Source organism: Amphibalanus amphitrite, unplaced genomic scaffold (genome assembly GCF_019059575.1).
Source record: "Amphibalanus amphitrite isolate SeventyFive unplaced genomic scaffold, NRLGWU_Aamphi_draft 000538F_arrow, whole genome shotgun sequence".
NCBI classification, from domain to species: domain Eukaryota; kingdom Metazoa; phylum Arthropoda; class Thecostraca; order Balanomorpha; family Balanidae; genus Amphibalanus; species Amphibalanus amphitrite.
The window spans coordinates 70,808-91,798 of NW_024882032.1; the positions used below are offsets into that span (position 1 = coordinate 70,808).

At 49.1% G+C, this 20,991-nt stretch overlaps 1 protein-coding gene across 1 annotated transcript in view; it reads right to left on the reverse strand.

The window, feature by feature from the left end:
- Positions 1-646: 646 nt before the first annotated feature.
- Positions 647-20,991, reverse strand: part of LOC122393500 — a 117,503-nt gene continuing 97,158 nt past the window's right edge. Inside the window, exons 13-20 of the mRNA XM_043389558.1 lie at positions 18,491-18,605; positions 16,079-16,268; positions 13,701-13,836; positions 8,696-8,825; positions 3,843-3,947; positions 3,199-3,295; positions 1,456-1,622; positions 647-1,062 (exon numbers count right to left, since the gene is read on the reverse strand). Of these exons, the coding sequence (XP_043245493.1) occupies positions 647-1,062; positions 1,456-1,622; positions 3,199-3,295; positions 3,843-3,947; positions 8,696-8,825; positions 13,701-13,836; positions 16,079-16,268; positions 18,491-18,605 (1,356 nt within the window). The remainder of the gene's footprint in view (positions 1,063-1,455; positions 1,623-3,198; positions 3,296-3,842; positions 3,948-8,695; positions 8,826-13,700; positions 13,837-16,078; positions 16,269-18,490; positions 18,606-20,991) is intronic.

The following is a 20,991-nucleotide window of genomic DNA, read 5'->3' on the forward strand; positions in this document are numbered from 1 at the left end:
GCGCCTGCGGCGCGCCGTTTTTATGCCATGGGCCGGCGAAAAAAGTGGGGGCGTTTAACGCCCCCCCCCCAGCAACTCGCGGGTTAACAAAGACTAGATAGCATGACTATAGCGGCAGGCGGCAACACTCGGCCCCGGCCGCTCGGCCCGTACTACTAACCACCCAGTGGCTGGACACATTAGGACCTCATCAGCCCCCACAGAGTGCGCCAGACACTCCCTCAGTAAACACAATGGACGGGCGAACACAGTGCACCATTGAAAATAACGTGTCGTGTTGAAAATATACGCTCTCTCGCTCTCTTTAGTTGTGTGGCAAGGTGTGGACTTGGTTTGCTTGTGACCAACAGGTTGAGTGGGAATAGCTCTCTGTTAGCTGTATGTTCATTTAAGTATGTGCAATCAAAACCATCACTGTTAACCGTAGTTTGTTTGTGTGATTCGAAATCACGACCATTCCGACACGACAATTTTCCGTGTCAAACGCCAAGAGGAAACAGTCTCTCTTAGCTTCACAAGTCACAACCCTATTGTTTCATCGCTTGACTGACTTCCCCTGCTTCTTCTTCTTTTCTTCTTTCCACTATCACTTTCCCTCACTCTTCAAAACCCACTGGAGGGGTCAGTCGTCCCTCTTTTACCACCTCTACACGGATACCTCCATGAGCCCGCACTGTTCATCACACGTCTCCCGGGGCGGATTATCCGAGCCGCTGCCCGAATCCTCGCCCTCCTCCGGCTCAGAGTCCGGCAACAGAAGGGAGGAGTAGTTGAGTGGTAAATCACGAGCGCCACCATCCTCCGTGTCTGAGCCGTGAGCTAGTAGAGAAGAGTACGTCAGACGCTCCGGCTTGCGAGCTGATTGGTCGACGACGCCGTAGCGCAGCGGTGATTGGTTGTTGGAGGCGGAGCGCAGTGGTGATTGGTTGTTGGAGGCTGTACGGAGCGGTGATTGGTTGTTGCGCGCCGGCTCGGCCGCTGGTTGGCTGCGCGGCGGCAAGTAGGAGGAGCTCAGCAGGTGCAGGTTACCGTAGTCGATCGGACGGTCCAGGTCAAGGTCATCTGCGAAATGCAGAGTCAAGGTCATCTAGGAAATACCGAGTCAAGGTAATCAGGGAAATACAGAGTCAAGGTCATCTGGGAAAAACAAAGGGAAAGGTCATCTGTTAACTTCGCATAGCAAGCCAATTTTGCTGCGAGAGCATGGGTAGCAGGAAACCGATCTTCATGAAATCATCTTCATTACAGTTACGTTTTTATATTTAAAGTTTAACCTCAATTCAATTTCGCATTCTTCTTTACATTATCTCAAAGTCAATGTCTCCATTGACGTACTACTTTTCGACTTCCGTTTCGTCATGACAAAGTACTCAAACGTTTAGCAGATCCACGTATCAATTGAGAACCCAAGTCGTCCATCAGTCAAAAGCTCCAAATACTCAGATGAGAGCCCACCTCCATCGCTCAGCAGGTCAAAGTATTCTCTGTTGAGAACCAGCGGCGTGCTAAGGTCCAGATACTCTGACCCCGACTGGAGCATCCTGTCGAACCACTGACTCAGCTCGGAGAACGTGGGTCTGGAGGAGGGCTGCTCCTGCCAACACTGACGCATTATGCTGTACCTGTGGAGTGGAGGGGGGGGGGGGTGTCAGAAGGGAGGGTAACGGGAGAGACTAAAGAGGCAGGCACAGGTGGTATGGGAGCTTTGGGTGAGAAACGTGGAGCTATGATATTTGAGGCTTGAGACCTTAATAGATGACCTCAATAAAGCCTTTGTGACCCAGAGCTGGCAACTGGGCGGCACATACGGTATAAATACATTGACAATCTTTCACGCAGTCAGACAATGGCTCATCGTCAGGCACGGGAAACTCAGGCATAGTCGGGTGATCCAATATAAAATAGGTCACTGAATGTAGAGAGACACACTTCGCCGAGCTTGCACAATGTCGAAAACCTCTCCTCAACACACTCAGCAAGCGACCAAATTGACGACGGTTTGCACTGGAACTATGTATTGGTACAGGGAACAGGTCAGGATACAACAAAGAACCGTTCAATCATCTTACCAGACGGTTGACGGAACATAAATCGCACTATATCGCCTACGGCGTGGTAACAACTGACAGCTCGCTAATCGAATTGTGCTCATTCAAGATGTTTCCGAGGTGTAACCAGCAAAAACGCAGCGACTTCCAGTAATCAGCAACAATTAGCAGCAATCATTGATCGCACGAGAGCTACAGGCTTCTGGTCAGACACGTGCTAGCCAGATTTTCTTTAAAAAATACCTATCCACATCAGCGTCTAAGAAAGATGAGATAACTAAATCAATCGCCTTAGCTGCCAGAAAGCTGGGAGTACCAAATCCCTTACCATAAAAGCAGTCGCATTATATAAACGTCTATAGCCTGAATCGCACAGCAACATTGAAAGCCACCCCGCCACTCAGGCTTATTATACGAACAATGCCCGTGGCAGAATCATTATCCCTTATTGGGGTGGGGGGTGGGGGGTCAGCCCAGCGACGTCCCAAGCAGAGGTGGAGATCTCGGGGGGGGGGGGGGGGGGTCGGGGGGGGGGGGGGTCGGAGGGGGGTCAGGATTCCTCTGAAAACGAATTACTGCTATGCAAGTCAATGGTACTGCATCCAGCCCGCCTCCATCTGCCCGGCCTGGACCCTCCTCCCCGAAATTTTGACAGATCTCCACCCCTGGTCCAAAGCTGTGCTGTGTCTCAGAATAAGTCAGTGTGTTCTTTCAGATAAATAGACGTGAGACCAAGCAGTCGCCAGGCTTCTTTGGCATCGATCCTGAGGAGCTGCTACCTGAATGGCAGCATTTTTTGGGGAAAAGTTTATTGCTTGTATGATTCTAAGCTTGTAGCTTATAGCTTATTCAAGCTTGTAGCTGCTTATAAGCTTGTAGCTTATTCAAGTAACATACTTAAAAGATTTGGGACCAATTACTATTTTAATATACAAAAGGAAATTATGACACCATTATGGAAGCTGGAAGATAAACTAAACCCAATGCAACATTCAGCGAAAGGAAGCTACGTTACGCTCGGGTCCCAAACCCGACATACTAAACAAACACTCATCCTAGGCGGCTTCCCTGATACCCCTGAAGTCACTTCCTATCCAGCGACATAAGGGCACCCTCAAGTCCCTACCAGAAGGTCAGCTACTGGACTCACATGTCCTGGGTGCAGTTGGCCGGCCGGTCCATCCTGTACCCGGACTTCAGGAGGTGGCAGAGACGCTCCGGGGTTACACCCGGGTACGGGTTGGAGCCTGGAACAGGGTACATAATGTTATGATATTTTATCCTGTTCCCCGACTTCAGCAGGTGACATCATTGCTCCGGGGTTATCCCGGGGTACGGGTTAAAGCCAGAAACAGCGCACATATGTAATGGTATAGTGAGACACAGTGCGGCATCACTTTGCCGGGTACGGGTTAGAGCTGGAAATACCTACACAGTGGTAAAGTCTCACCGCAGGGTACGGGTCAGAGTCTGTAACAGGGCACATAGCGGTATATAGTGAGACACAGCCGCTCCTGGGTACGGATTAGAGCCTAAAATACCGAGCACACGATAGTATCGTGAGACTGACACTCAAGGCTAGCGCTGGGGTGTAATGCTGAAATGTTGGAATGGGAGAGAGGCTACTTAATACTTATCATCACATTTGCATATTTTGAGATAAATGTGAATTAAAACGGATCATTATCGACCCTTATCCGCTTTAACGCTAATCTACTGAAATGTTACACGGTGTGGCCAGTCATCTTACCAAGCAAATTGACCAATCTTACTCAGAGTGATCAGCCGTCTTACCGAGTGTGATGAGTTCCCAGAGGAGCACTCCGAAACTCCAGACGTCCGACTTTGAGGTGTAGACGTGATCCTCCAGAGACTCGATGGCCATCCACTTTACCGGAACTGGAAAAACGCCAAACGATGAGTCAGAGATAGGAAAACGACGAAACTAGGAGTGTGATAAGACCGAACTTATCCCCAAACTGCCTGGGGCGTAGAGTGCTGACACCGTTCCAGCGTTGCTGAGCGCAGCTGAACATGTTCCAGGAACAGTCGATAATCCATCTCACATTTCGACTCACGGAGTTTGCCAATGCGGTTACGCAAATGGGATATAATGGAAGACGACAACTATTTATTTCAAAATATAACAAATTATCTGAAGTATTTCTAAGAGTTTATTTTCGACCTGTTCTACCTATGTATAATTGAGGTTGAAATATTTATGTCCTATTCTATAGCATGCTTAGCTTTTCTATAGCTTAGTTTGACTCGCTGGGAGACCGTTCGCTGAGATATCTCTTAGAATTCATCACGCTTGCATTGCAGAATATGTCACGTAACAGACAATGACAGACAGACATTGGGAGTCGACTGACAAATGGCCATAGTAATTAATCTGTTAGCACAAAGAAGCATTTATGATTTATGTCAAGATAAATGTGCAACGGAAGCCCTTATACCTATCCGTCCAGTTCTCACAAATGTTTACATTTATATGGATAAATGGGTGTTCTACATTACATACTAAGGACGGCAGTCTTTCTTATCGTTCAACTCAATCGACACAGCACTATGTTCAATAACCCAATAAGATTTCGAACTCTATGACGGTTAAGCGTGACAGCTTTCAAGAAAATAAACCTTTTTTATCCCCGAATCTTATCTTATCACATATCTAATTTGATATCTTATCTCATGTGCTATCTTATATAATACAAAATCGTCAAAAGACCCGCCAGATCCTGGCATTGTCCGGACGCCCGATGCTGAGACAGCTCGCCCGGTTCAGTTCCGGCGACAGCTCGGAGCCGGCAGGGCTGCCGCAGCTCCCAGCTGAGGATATTTCGGGCTGCAGCCGCCGTGGCGTCATGATGACGTCATCACGCGGCTGTCGGCGAGCTCCTCCATTGAGCCCCGGCCGCCATTGATGGCTCCACGTGAACTCGGCGTTCAGTGCGCGGAGGTGTGAATTGGAGTTTAAGAGCTCTGCGGAGCGGTGGCCGTAAAACGCTCATTTCACGTGCGGGGAGTGATGAGGACGAATGGAATGCATGGAGGACTTTGCGGCTAGATAAAATAAAACCGAAAGCCGATAAGTGCTGAACTTTGGTCATTCGGAAACCGAAAAAAGGGCTATTCGCAGCTGCCGAACATTTTTCAGCTTATCAACTTAGCTCGTAATTTTGACCATACCATAAATGGTATCAGATGGAATCTACAAACAAAATCAATTGTGTCTGAAAATCAAACGGTTGCATGATCTGATAACCTAAAACAGCTTGTTTCCTCATGAAATGAAAAAAACTTTGTCTTGTCTTGTCTTGAAATGAAAAAAACCTTGTCTTGTCGTCAAAGTTACGACATGGTTGTAATTGCAAATATCATCCTTTTCCTTGCAAAGTTACATAAGACGTTCTGCCGAAGCCAAATCTTAGGGATATCGTTCAAAGTCCCCTTAAACCGAAGGTGGGTGGGAGTAGTAACTACCACCATCTCACAAAGTGCGCACTCATTCATCCTTTCTCCAAACCTTTTCTGCGTCGCAGCTCAATTCCGCCCACCTATCTCTAATAACTTTCCAGCCGATTTCACGGAACATCACGCCTCTTATCACCTTGGGCACTTCCGCTAAATGGGATTACAGACAGCGCCAGGACAAACCTGAATGAGACCTCTTTTGCGGAACACCGCCACTGCCACCGCTATCTGAGAACACGGCCACGCGGTGCTCTCGGAGAATCGACGCCGAGCGCCGCGCGTCTGAGCACCGCGCCGATCCATCGAAATCTCTGCCAGTCGCCGCGCCGGCAGCTGCTGCGATCAGCTCACGTGCGGTGGAGGCGGCGGTGGTGGAGTGGGGGGGGGGGGAGGGGGTCTCTGCGCTGCTGCAATCGTCAGGTTTCTGGTCGGCGTGGACTGAGCTCGGACAGGTACAGTCGGAAGTGCGTCTCGAGCTTGAGATATGGGATTGGGGGGTTATCGCAAGGTAGCAGCTACGCTGCGGTTGGTTGTGGTGAAGGTAATTTAAGTGACGGCGGCGCTGGCAAAACGAGCGTCAGAGTCTCGGTGTCAGTATCTTGTGTCAATGACAAGGTCGGTGTCACTGTTTGTGTCAATGTCAGTGTTAGTGACAAGGTCTGTGTCAAAATATGTGTCAATGTCGTTGCCCGTCTGGATCACAGTGTCAGAAATGATGCCGGTCTCAGTTTCAAACTCAGCTACATTTTCTGAACTGGCCTGAACAGCGCCTTCGTCGCATTTGATCCCGTCATGCAACACCCATTCGAACTCAGCCTTTAGCCCCGCTCCGCATATTGAGACCTCCCGGGATACGGGAACTACCATCGCCACAAGACACGAATCCAGGGCCTGGGGGCGGCTTGAGGGCCAGGGAGAACAATCTAAAGGCCGCCCCACACTGGACCTCGCATGCGGGTTGCGAGTTTGGGGGTTTTGAGTTTGCGGACATAATGCTAATTCATAGAGTGATTAGACCGTTCCCTTATAGTAATTTCATCAATGCAGTGAAGCCGGTACACGTTCAGAAAATTACATGTAGTCGCAATACCAGCGCAACGAACCAAAATTCGACTCCAACGAAAAACCCTCAAAACTCGCAGAACTCGCAGACCTCGCAGTTGACTCAAAATCAACTTTTGGAATGCGATGCAAGGTCGCTCGCAAGCTAACTGCAGACTCGGTTGTTAGATGGTATAGTGTGGGTCACTCAACTTAGATTGTCTTAGGTATTTGATTTTGAAGAAACCCGAAAACCCAAAAACTCGCAACCCGCATGCGAGATACAGTGTGGGGCGGCCTTAAGAACCGGAATCAAGGGGCGAGGGTGACCGATTGGTCAAAGGTCACCGATTGTCTCTCGCCGCTAAAATGGCGGCCGCGGTGCAGATCCCATCAGGCTCGTTACGGTAGGCGCTGTGAAGCTCTCAGAATCCGCTCGCTGCTTGTCCCCAGAGTCCCGGTCCGGGAAAGAGCATGTCTAGACTCCGACATTACCCCAGACGTGACGGAGCTGGGCTGAAAATTCACTCCGAGTAAGACAGCACCGTAATCCGCGTTTTGTCAATGTGGAACGTCTCACATTTTATCTTACTATCAGCCGACGCCGGATGAGTGTCATTATTTACTGTGATAATTAAACCAGATCGCTGATAATTAAACCGGTGTGAGCCAGTTTCCTGTGTGTTTCCACCACATCGGTTCAAATCAAGATCGGATCTCTAAATCGGGCCTCCGAAATACATCGGGTTTCCGTGCGGCCTCGTAGGCGGGAACAAACGAGACAGCAGAACAGCATCTTCATTGCAACATAACCATCGCAACCATTGCTGAGCTCCTCAACAAGGTGCGACTAAGCGGTACTTATGTCGCAGCCACACAACCACTCGAAACACGTCCGCTCTTATATTGCCGCCAGATGACGTCACTGGAGTTTAGTGACGTAACTGGGGGAGCGGCGGAAGCAGTAGGCGGGCGCAGTCGCCTCCACTGAAGCCGAGAAGAAGCCTGTTTGGACGCGAATGAAATCACCTACTGGTCGCGACATTTGACCTCACCGGCTCGAGGGACCGAGGGCGGAAGGCGGGGGTGATGGGAGCCATTTGTGCAGTCGGCCAGTCGCGTTCAGTTGCTGGACGGCAGAAATGTCTACTTTTCCTGGTAAGGAAACAAGAGCAATTAGAGCTAGATATAACAGAGCAGCGCAATTATGGGCGTCATGAATAACGTTATTTGTTAATATGGTTCGTTATTGGCATTCATAAATCGCCGACAAACCTGGGAAAACTTTTTAACTTGACGAGTTTAACACACCCATCATTATTCGTTGTCATTAAATAAAATTCATTTTGGTGATTGACCTCTAAAGCAATTTCGTGATATGCCCAAGGCCCTCACTTACTTATAAAAGGTGATATGCCTTCCTATTTTTGTCCTTTACTTTGATGATTTTATATCAGCTCGTTCGTAAGCTAAAAGCAGGGCACCTTCCTATAGGTCAAGGATACCGCCAAACGCCAAAGTACTCTCGTAGCAGTGCGCTATTTTACCGGCCGGCTCTCGCCTATAAGCCTGGATCTAAATCAATGAACTATAAAAAGCCCCTTGTGCTGCAGTAAATGCTCTCACAGCCTGAGCCCCGTGGCAGAGTTGAAATACATCAGGTTACCGTACACCGAGTGCGATATTGCTATCACAGGACATATTTCATTCACTATCCTGTTATAGTTTCTATGACTTTAAGTAGTAAACAATAACAACTCATACTTCTGGCAACATCAAACTATAAAAAATGCAAGGCATTGATAGCATAAAGTTGTAACTTGTAACGTTGGTCAAATAAAGAACAGGGGCCGTATTCACGTCGATCACTTTCATAAGAATTATCTTACGTTTGACCTACTTCTTAAGAAATTTTTTTTATTCACGTGAACTCTGTCGATAAAAACTTAAGAAGTGTCGACGTGAATACCAAATTATACTTACGAAAGAAAATCGACTTACGAAGTCGACGTGAATACGGCCCCAGGTCAAAGTACGGGAAACGAATATGAAATAGGGACTTCGACTGCCCTTCCTTCAAAGTAGGAAATAAGGGCGGCCAGAGTCTTTTCCCGTATACTCCAACTCACCGCGTCCCTTGCTGGTCTTCTGATAGAGGCTGCCCTCGTAGATGTCTCGTGTGAGACCAAAGTCGGAGATCTTGCAGACCTTGCCCTCCGCCAGGAGCACATTACGGGCCGCCAGGTCACGGTGAACCAGCTGATGGTGAGAAAATGGGGAGGGGTGAGACGAGGGGGAAGACGTGAGAGAGTAAGAAAGGTGACAGGGTTGACAAATGTAACAAGTTTGCGAACTGTGAGAAGGGAGAAAAGTGAGAGAGCAGTGAGTAAGAAAGGCGAGAAAAGCGTTAGAAAGAGGGAAAGAGGAATGAAAAGGGAAATGGGAGGAAGAGAAGTGGAGGGATAAAAAATGAATGACGAATGAGGGCAAAAACTAGGCAAAACACCGGAGAGAAAGACGAGCTGTACTGAAAACGAAGGAGAAAAAGGCATAGGGAGGAAGTGCGAGGGGAAAAATAGAGAAAACGCGATTAAAAAGCATACTTCGTCGATTATAACCAAATCAAACTCATCAGCCCGTATTCCCCAGCGAACTATGCAGCTATAATTATAGTTAGCAGCTCGCGAGTCCACTGCACACGTGGCGACAATATTACATGAAGCTTCACTGCCAAAGTTACCGGCAACCACTTTCCTAGCTCGTTAGAAGTACAAAATTTGGCTAATTGCTTGATCACTTTAATTATGCTAAAGTAGGAATGCCCGTCAATAGTTTTTCTGGCTAATTTGGCTTTCGGCGTGGCAGGCTAAATGTAAATCACAAACTCACAAACGGCAAGGTTAGACTGCTGATGTTACGCAAATCATCTGCTATGATATTTTCTACTGTTTGACTACCTACAGTATTGTATTGTATTGTATTGTATTACCTTCATGGACAATCCACGCGGGGCGTGGCGATTACAGTCCAGAGTCTGAGTCGGGCACAAACAAAAACATGCGGGGACAAGAAACACAGGCATACAGATTCAATCGCTGGACATTCGCTCTCTCTCTATATACAAACGGACGATTCAAGACAGCACGCCGCACACGGATGTCGCACCTCCTTCCCCTGACACGGGTCATCGTCGGGCGGTCGCCATCGCCGGACAGACTGCAGCCTTGGCCGCACGGGCGAATTGGGCGGGGCGCTGTTCGATGACACCGGGAGGCAGACTGTTGAGTAGCGCCGCGGCCCGGTAGCCGAATCGTCGCTTGCCAGTCTCGAGCCGCGAGCGTGGAAGGTGGAAGAGGTGGTCCTGCCGAGTGGATCTCTCTCGCGCGTCACTGTTATTCGTAAAGATGGCAGCTAGTGCTTCGGGCTCGCCGTTGCTTATTATTTTCTGCGCAGTTACCATGGTTTTAACATCGGCCATAGCTTTCGGAGGCATCCATCCGAGTGAATCGCGGAGGCCAGAGACGTGATCGAATTTCCGGCGGCCGAATATGACCCGTGCTGCAAAGTTTAGAATTTTTTGGAGTCGGTCGAAGTTTTTCTGGGAGCCATTTCCATATACAGTGAGGCAGTACTGGACGCGCGAGATGACGAGTGCAGTCACGATCGTTTTGAGGATACCGTCTGGGAGGCAGTGCCGTGCGTGGGAGAGGCCGATCAGTACGCCCATGCAGCGACGGCTCAGCTCGGCCACGTGTGCTTCCCAGGTGAGTGCGCCGTCGAATACAACACCCAGGTTTCCCACCTGCGCGCACGGCAGGAGCTCAGCGTCACGGAAAGAGATTTTGAAGCGAGGCAGGTTACGTAGGTTTTGTCGGCTACCGAATACCATCAGTTGAGTTTTAGAAGCGTTGACTTTCAGGGCGTGTGCGCAGAACCATGCGTTAAGTGACTCTAGCGATGCCTCCATGCGCGAGATGAGACTCCTGATGTCGTTGCGTGGGCCGCTCACCAATATCTGGGTGTCGTCTGCGTACTGATAAGCGGTGGCGTCTCCGGCAAATAGTGAGAGGTCGTTGGAGAATATAGTGAAGAGGAGGGGACCCAAAGCCGAACCCTGGAAAACTCCTACGGTGTTTGGGAGCGGTCGAGAGGTTATCTTACGGCCGGTTTTGTCTTTCAGGGATACACTCTGCGTGTGTCCCTGAAGATAAGCGGAAAACCAGGAGGTCTCAATACCGTAGATTTGGAGCTTTTTGACAAGGAGTTCATGGTCAATGACGTCAAAACATTTGCTAAGGTCTATGAGGCATAGCATTGAGATCTCACCCCTATCGGTGGCGGCAAGGATGCTATCTGTGACTGACAGCAGTGCAGTCTCAGTGGAGTGTCGGGGGCGGAATCCGTGTTGGGTAGACGAAAGAAGGTGGTTATGGGTGAGATAGTGATAGAGCTGCTGATGGATTACACGCTCGATGATTTTCATGATTACGGGAACTAGGGAGATCGGTCTGAAATTGCTGGGGTCAGATGGGTTGCCAGACTTGAAGATCGGTTGAACGATAGAGTGTTTCCAGGGGTCAGGAATGTCGGAACGGGTGATTGAGACGTTAATGATGTGTAAAATGATGTCGCCAATAGTTTGGAAGCATACTTTTAACATGCGGATGCATATACCGTCAGTGCCACGTGCGGCTGAGTTTCGCATGCTGAACACTGTGAGTCCGAGTTCCCCGAGAGTGATGGCCCTCGGCCTAAAGCTGCATGCGCCGACACGGGGTAGACGTACATTTAGATCAGTATTGTTGTTTTGGGTACTCAGTTCGGCGGCAATGCGGGGCCCGACAGAGACGAAGAAGGAGTTCAGATCGTCGGGAGATAGATCGGGCTGAATATTTGGACCATCTTTCTTTCCAGCGATCACTGATTTGATGCTTTGCCAGACTTTGTTTACCCCACGCTCGCTGATCTCGTTTTGGAGGACGTGACGGCGGTCCCGGCGTAAGGCGGCACGGACGGAGCGGTTAAGAGCCTTGTACTCGGGAGACTCGCGGCCTAGCCGACGTAACGCGGAGCGACGCCTGGACATAATGTCGCGGGTGGCGGCAGATACAGGGGGCGCTGTAGGATTTCTTATCAGCACATTTTTGAGGGGGGCATGGTCGTCGAAGACAGGTAGAAAGTTGTCTAGAAAGACCTGCCACTTGTCAGCAACAGACGTCGAGTTATAAACTTCCTGCCAATCGACACGCAGCAGCTCTTGGTTGATAGAGTGAACGTCCACTTGGTTAAGTGATCTAGATTGGATGACAGTTGGTTTTAGGCGCTGCTTAGGCACGTCGACGGTCACGTGGATGAGTTTGTGTGGGCTGAAATGGCAATGGACTACGCTATAAGAACGCACAAATTTTCGGTTTTGTACAATACACACGTCCAAGAGAGAACCGGTAGTGAATGTTGATGTTGTCACGAGTTGATCCAGGGAGTAGTCAGAGAGGAACTCGCTGATGTGTTGACGGGCGGGAGAGCTGGCGCTCTTTAACAAGTCACAATTCAGATCGCCGCATATAACAAACGGGACGTTGGGGTGGTCGATAAGGACACGCTGAAGCTGGGTTTCCAAGTCTGTAAAATCCGCACGCAGTGCGGTCGCGGAATAACGCGGCGGTCGGTACACCGAGCAGACAATCAGATTGCGATTTTTTGGTAATTTCAACAATGCCCACTGCGATTCCAGAAGACTGTCCGGGCACTGCGAGCTTGGTGGCTTCAGTGCTACAGGCGTAAGGTCCGCTTTGGTGATGATGGCGACGCCGCCAAAGCCTCGGCCGTCAGGTCGGTCTACCCGGCTGATGGAGTAGCCAGGGATGACCAGGAGGCGATTGGGTGTGCTCGGTCGTAGCCAAGTTTCAGACAGGAGCATGACGTCGAGATCTTGGCGGTTAAGTTCGTCCGACAGCTCCAGCAGTTTGGGCTTGAGGCTCTGGACATTGAGGGCTCCGATTTGCAGTCCGGTGCCGGAACGATGAGCGGTGGGCGCGGTGGCGGTGCGGCAGCCGCCCCGCCCCCTCCGTCCGCGCGCTCCGCGGCGCTGCGGCCGCCGGCCGCCGCCTCGGGCCGACCTAGGGGCGCCGGTAGCTGGTGCGGCGGGTTGACCGGCTGGAGTGGGTGCGGAGGCGAGGGCGGTGGGGAGCAGGGCGTGAGGCTCGGGCGATCCGCCGGTGGGCGGCGGTTGTGGACGGCGTCCGTCGCTGCGGGCCGGCTTGTGGCGCGGGGAGCCTCTGATGGGCGGGGCCTGGGCCACCGGCGGCGCGCCGTGGGACGCGGGCAGCGCGAGCGGCCGCTCTCCACCCCCTCGGGCCGGCGGGGCTCTCAGCTGGAGGGGAGGGTGAGGCGACACGGCCGCCAGCTGGCGTCCGTGGGGCTCGGCGCGCGGCGCGGGACTGCGGGCCGTCGTCCCCGAGGCTCGGGAAGATTTGAAAACCGGCAGCCGTTGGGTGGCTAGAGCTGGGGCCGAGTCACAAGTAGAGTTAGATGAATTCCGAGAAAAATTGCGTGGGAAAGCAGGTTTTCTTACGGTGAGGTGGTGCCTGAGATGGTGATCGGCAACTCGGAGAGTGGACCTGGGTGGCGGCGCTGGTGCCGGGCAGGCCACGACGGTCAGTACCCGCACTACGGCGAGCAGAACCAGGAGCCGGGCGATATCACGGTGCATGTTGAGGCGAAAGGGGTATTGGCCACGACGAGATCTTGAAGAGGTGCAAACGACGTATCCAAGTAGAAAGACTGTTCAAGTAGCACAAATCCACACTCACACTCACACTAACACACGGAGTAGGCAGAAGGGGGTAACGGGGAGGAGTGAGCAGCGCTCGCGTCCGCTCACGGCGGCGCGCTCAGCTGAACTGAACTGAGCGCAGCTGAACTACAGCATCAACTGTCATTACGGCTACTGCTATGCTGACGATTTCATCAATTATCTCAGCTGGTATGAGCAAGGAAATGCATCCGCTACAAACGATATCTGTATTGACCGTCGATTGCAATTACGTGCGTAATGCATAGCATCTTCCTCGTACATATATCTGCCGTAAATCACCCCACCAATCCCATCTCCCTTTCCCGCCCCATTCTTACCTTCATTTCCACCAGGTAGGACATTCCTCGTGAGATTTGCCACGCATAGCTGATAAGTTCTTTGGGTGTGATGGCACACGCGCTGTCTGTGTCACCTGACGCTAGCGTAGACTTACGGCTGTTACACAGGTATGTCCTGAAATAGAGCAGCACAGCGTCCTGCGTCAGATCGAGACCTTGCGTGGCAGAGCAGGTATACTTTAGTGGGTGGGTAACAAATATAATCTTGGAAACGTATGAAGCAGCCGAGTTAAAGCGCCTGAAGCACTGTGCACGTGTGCACGTGTATTGATCTTGATCAGTGCCAAATGTATAGTTTGGAGAAAATCGAAATCAGCTGCGAGAATAATGATCTCGGGTATAAATGATAACAATAACACGTCAAATGTATATTTAAACACACAAAGCTTTCGGTATGAAAATACCTTGATCACTGTGTTAACAGAAAATCAAGGTTATTGTTATTTAAATCAAGGTTAAAATCAAGGTTTCTGTTAACACAGTGATCAAGGTATTTTCATACCGAAAGCTTTGTGTGTTTAAATATACATAGTGACGTGTTATTGTTATCATTTATCCTAACTGTCTTGGATATTCTACAAATCTCGGGTATATTTAAAAGAGTATATAAAGGCATGCGCATCAATAGCGGTTGCGCTTTTAAATGTGTTTCTCAGCCGTTTGCCAGACTACAGCTAGCGACAATTTACCAAGATTCCTTTACTACTCAGGTCGGTTCACTAGGGAAATAAAGGCGCCGTGGTGACGTCATCAAAGGAAATCCTTCACGTTCAAATAAATGGGTCATTTGAATTGCTGATTTTGGCTCGATATAGTCCGATTTTTTTTAGTTTCAGCCCCAGTTATCGTAATGAGGCGAACTCATTGTTACATTGGTACAACTTTTGAGGACACATAATCTTTGTTTTTTTATCCAGCTCGCTCGAAAGATGATGAAATTGGCATGCATGCCTATGGGTGAAGGGAGATTCTACCGCCGCGGTGACGTCACGGTAAAGGGATTCTGGAGCTCGTGAACGGGGGCTGCTATTTACCGTCTAAATGAAGCCGAACAGACACCTAAATCATTGCAATGGGTTCATAACCGTAACCATAACAATAATCTATGATGGTTCATTGGCAGTGGACGCCCACTCCTGATCTTCTCCTTATAGAGTGACGCACACAAAACGGGTCTCTTCATCGTTATACGAATTCCGATTTCATTTGTGATGCAAATTTCACAGAGGTAAGATAAAAGGATAGAGCTATTCATAAGGGATGTTAATTACTCAATAAATCATGTCTGACGTCATACACTAAGCTCTAGTTTCTCATTCAAATGAATAAATGATTTAGGGAAGAAACGGCATTGTTGAGCTCTTTTACCCACAAGACGTTTCAAACTATTTAAAGAGTGGAATTCATTTCGAATATGATACTGCAATGTCATAACAAGAAACTTAATAACTAAAACCACTCCTTAGCTACCGAGTATAACCGCCTTCAACACACTTTTTAAACCGTCGCTACTGAATTATAACCATCCTGCTGTGTGCCTTGAGGGCGTACTTGCGTATTCAAATAAGAATTCAGCTTTCAATGTTTTCATGGGACAAAGAGCATTATTGAAGCTCAGAGCGGAATAAATGCAGTTCAAGACTAACGTCCTGTATGTAAACACCGCTACTTCATTACGCCTTAGAAAGATCTTTGTAAGAAACCGCCTTTTACAGTCCGCTTTGCACTAGTTTATACCGTTCTGGTAAATACCGAGCTAGCGCTTTTTGTTCGTAGAAACTGAATGAATAAAACATTAGTTTGCAATTTACATTATAAATAGGGAATTTTTAATGCTTTATTACGCCTTTTGCACGATTCAGAGAGCGAAGCGCCTAAGCAGCGTTACCTCGGATATTTTATGCTATCACTAACTTTTCAACCAGACTCGCCTTGTTCAATGTGGACGAACCCTTGTTCAGTTCACAGTCGAATAGTCAACAATGCAAATCGCAATGGCAATGTGCATAATAATCTTATGCACTAAGCAGCATTGTTTTCATGCAAACCCTAACACGGTTACCAGGACCTATGTTCAATACACACAATAAAGTCCGGAAAGTAGCAATAATTCATAAATTAACTGGCATTGCAGGTGCACCAATTTGTTAGTCCAAAAGCTGCTTCACCCATTCAGGCTCATTTCGAGCAGTTAAAGCATTGAAGCATACAAGCTAGTGGCAGCTTTCTCGACCCGGTGTCTTCCGGGAACCCTAAACGAGAACCACCACATTATAGGTAAGTAAGTACACATAGCATTACATCCAACCGTCACTATTCTTCTTTTTATCCCACACCTCAACCTTTCCCCAACCCACCTCAGACAGCCGAGCTCTGCAAACTCCATGATGATGCAGACGGGTCCTCCTGGCCCCGTGCACGCCCCCAGCAGCCGGATCACGTTAGGATGGTTGACCTCCTTCAGCAGATTGTACTCCGACAGCAGGTCCTGCAGCTCGGCAGTGGTGCTGGAGGGCTTCAGCATCTTCACCGCTACCTGGCGGCAACCTGATGGGGCAGGGGAAGGAGTGGTGAGATGGGTGGATTTATTTTCCTCAGGAACTGATGAGGGAAGGAAGAAGTGACTAGTGAGAGAACTACACAGTAAAACGGTTATTGTGAAGACATGTAGGACTGCGTGGAAAGTTCATAAACAAGGAAGAACGCATTACGCAGATATTTATTGCGGGGTAAAAGAAAAAGAAGTAATAGACGAATACAACGACAATACGACACTGGCACGAGCCACGAGACACGCCAAACTTATGCATGTTTTTGGAAACAACACTCTACCTACAGGCTCCAAAATACACATTTACATAAACCCACGACGCATGCCAGCCAGACTCGCTCCAAACCAAGCAGACCAATCCAAATCCTGGACAAGCCACCTGCCTCGTTTCCCGCCATTTCTGTCAACACATAAGAGAGTAGCGGTGGTGGGAAGCCGGGGAACACCCTGTGGCAGCTGTCAGCTGACAGGTGACAGCCCACGACTGTCCAGGTGACAGGCGGCTGTGGCGGATCAACCTCTCAACACCCGCGGCCAAAACCAGCGACTGCCGAGCCCTGAGCTGACAGGTCACAGCCCCTGAGCTGACGGGGCGTCGGGAGTTACGAAACGCCAACAGAGGTGCAGGAGGTGTGTGGAGGGGGCCAACATAAGCGTTGGGGTTGCTGAAATTCCTGGATAAGGATTGGTGGGTCTGCTAATGATGGTCAGAAACGGGGAGGAGGAGGGTGGGAAGAAAGGATAAGGGGCGATGGAAGGGAGAGAGAAGGGAGATAGAAGGGGGAGAGAGAGAGAGAGAGAGAGAGAGAGAGAGAGAGAGAGAGAGAGAGAGAGAGAGAGAGAGAGAGAGAGAGAGAGAGAGAGAGAGAGGCTGGAGAGGCAGAAGCGAGAGGAAAGAAAAAAGAAAAAAAAAAGGTGGGAGCATAGATCATGACATGGGGAAAAAGAACAAAAAAAAAAGTTAAAGACGTTAACAGATTCTTTAAATATTTTAGCTTCTACGACAGAAGGTGTCATCTCTACAATCCACGACGCAGCTAGACGCCAGCCGAGGACAGCAAGCCGTGTCCATGTGATAACGCAGCTCGCCAGCTGCGCCACGGTCTCATTGGCCCATTGGCGCTGTCGGTTCTGACGTCACACCCTCAAAAGTGGTCTCGTTACGTAGCACGGCACTGCGCTGTTCGCTAGAGCGGCCCTCGTCCGTCTCCCAAACTGTCCAGCACGGCACGGTCGGCCATTTTCGAGACTGTCCAACGGCAGATGACTCGTTTTGAATGCGTCTTCTTGTCTTCGCCTGTATTCAATCTCTCGGTTAGACGGCACCGTGACACCACACTGCACGAGGATGGATAAGAAAGGCGGCTCGGTGGTTGGCCATTTTCCAGCGGCCTCCAAGGTCTCAGAATAAATTTGACACTACAAATACTTTGAAATGTAAATTCAGCTTCCGGCTGGCGACATATCAATGGGGAGGGGCTGAGATAGGCCCGACATGAGAGGCAATCCAGGCCCGATTCAGAGTAAAACGGCTGGGCGGAATGATGGTGGACTACGATCGCCGCAGATAAGTGAAAGATCATTGCAGTGAGTGAGGAGGCTCCTTCATTCACCCGTAGCTTTTCGGATTTATTTCGTATTCTAAGTCGACAGAAATACTGCATTAGAGCATATGAGTTTGTTCTGAGGTTTTGATCCGGGAGGAATCAGACTGGTCCCAGCGTCTAATGTCTTGTAAAACGGTGAGCTGCTTATCCGTCTACAAACGCCATGCTAGGCTAACCGGAAAGATTATTTTCTATTTTTAGACTTCTTTAGTCGCTCGATTTTCAAACCTTAAAGAGGCCGTTGAAACGTTTGTTGCTGGCTTTTAAGATAGCGATTCAGTAACTGCCTCGATGCATGCAAGATATTTCAGAAAGATAGCGTTAGTCATTCGAAGTTACTTCGTAGCATGCAAGTAATTTGAGAATGATAGTGCTACATCACTGGTATTGTCATAATTCATTGAACCTTTCCAGCGATTAGAGAACACTTTACCCTTACAACTTTATACCCCGACCCAAGAAACATAAAGCTAGCATTCCCTACAATACGAGTACATATCTGTTGCATTTGACTCAGGCCACATTTGACTCAGGCCACATTTGACTCAGGCCACATTTGACTCAAGCCATATTTACCAAGCATTTCTTCAGGCACTGAAACATCAACTCACCGGAATCGCCTGCGATGCCCATGGCCTGTCCTTTGAGCACCTTCCCGAACTCGCCCTCTCCGAGGAGTTCTCCCAGCACGAGCCTGCGCCGTGGAAACTCCCATTTATCGTCCACCTGTGAACACACGGACGAAAAGGGGGCGGTCAGAATAGTGTATTGTTTGGTTGATGCATGTGTTACAGTGGGATGTAGGTATGTGTATGTGTTACAGTGTGATATACATAGGTGTTACAAAGCTGGTGAAAGAGTTGCATCCGCCGAAAAGCTATCGTCACAATAAGCTAGTAAACTAGATCGTAAAATCACCAGCTTGCACCCAAGTAATTAATCAACCAAAAGGATACCGGACTAAATAGGCGCACAATTTATGCGATCAAATCAGTCTCGTGTCAATGCAGTCGGTATTTAGCACATTTATCCGTCTCGAACGGTGTGCGGGCTAAATCATTCCGCTCAATATTTCGGCAAATCCATAAACTGCGCCATAAACACTGGCAGTGGCGCCGCTAATCTCGGTTAAATTAACAAATTATTAACCATTAGAACAGCTGAAGTCGTCTCATAAATAGGAGATTATAACCCAGCCAGGTCTCTCGTTATATGTAGTACCGAGGGAGCCCCAACTTCTGATGAACTTTTAATGAGACGCCAGCCCACAACGCCGCCACCAAAAAGCTAAATCAGGCTATATGTGCCACTTTACAGAGCGCCACCGATGCATATCTTTCCGTTCTTTAATGCACATCGCTAGCCTTATTAGGGAAGAGACGTCGGTTGCCATGACGACGCCATAACAGGCCTCGGCACGTGCCACATCGCCAAACAGACCGTCACCAGGCGGGCCTTCAACGGCGCATCTATTATTCACACCGGTATCAACTACCTGTGTCGACTTTCGTGACGACGGGTCGGAACTCTGCAGCCTTTCAGGGCGACCTCGTCTGTTTGAAAAACGATTTGGAGGCGGCGACCGTGACTGAACTGAGGATTTTCGTGAGTCACGGTATCATAAGAGACAAATGGCGTGAGACAACTAGCGTGAGACAGCTCTGGTTAGTGAGACAGCGCGTGAGACAGCTCGTGAGGCAGCTCGTGAGACAGTTCACGGTGCAGCTGGATTGAGCGGCCAGCTGGGTCGGTTTCCGGCGGAAGCTGGCTCGGAGTGAGGCGCTGCTCGGCTGATCTTTCTGGGTAAGCAACCCGGACCGGAGTGTCGGCCTCTCCGCTGCACGGTCTGAGGTCAACCGGGCTCCCCAGCCAGCCCGAGCCGAGATTTGGTAGTCAAACGATCTAACGCTATTTCAGGCACCAGCGATCAAGTATCGGAGCTATAAGGAGTTGATTGTAAGGTGACGAAATTGGGGACAAATTGCACCAGCAGGCGCGTGCAAAAATAGATACCGTGTCTCCTCCTTCTGATGGAAGCGTCTCGAGCCGAAGTTCAAAGCAGACGACTGTGATGAGCAAGTTTGCGCTAACTTTGAAGCCAGACGAGGTATTAAGCAGCGATGAGGTGCCGAATGATTGGGCACGTGAGTTGGGTTGGGTGGCAGTGAAATTTCAAAATAGTGTTATTTTTAGTTGTTTTTTTATAGTAAGTACGCTTTGATATGCTGAACAGCCGGTATCGCACAAAGAAACCACAATTATGCAGATACCCAAAGCGCGTGCTGAATGTGTCTTTGTTGCAGAGCTTCTTCTTGTACTAAATTAGTTTGACAATCATATTTATCACTTTTTACAAATACAGAAGGTAAAGTAAAATGATGTAAAGTTAGAGCGTTTTATACGGAAAGCGATTTACCTGTCCAACTAACCCCATCGCTCTGCTCAATCATTGCATCATGCTTTTCACGTAATAATAACCCTGTTATCGTTAAACTTTGTACATCGCTAACTTCTTCTCATCAAACCCCAAACTATACCCCGACCGGCCGGATTCAAAGTTTGACCCGACTGCCGCCTGGGATCCTTTATCTACATCAGTGATCAATCGGGACAATCGCGAAATTAACTGAAGACGCTGCGAATTGCACAGACCAACGTCAGTGCTTCACGAACTGCAGCGGCGTAGGGCAGGATAATTTTGAGAGTGGCCTGAAATGGGGAACCGAGGACACCAGCAGAAATATTGGTCGGATTAGACCAATATTTGTCTCCTTATGTCTGTTTGTCTCCTTATGTCTGTTTGTCTCTTTATGTTTACGCTCTCACTGTCTATCTGCCCGTATGTGTGTCCGGACACTGAGAGTCAAAATACTTGAAAAATAATGGAGTGAACTGACACGATTGTGACGTAAAACGTACCCACACACACCGGGCTACAGCCACCTTTACAATATTATCAGTGGTTGCGTCCGCCGTCCAGAAAAAGTGCAGCCACTACATCTTTACAGTTGTCACGTTACATAAACCGGGTGTCATGTTTCGCCAACCAATCCGAGTGGAATTGGTTCACAACTCAGCCTTAGCCGTATAGCGGCGGCAGATTTATTTTCTG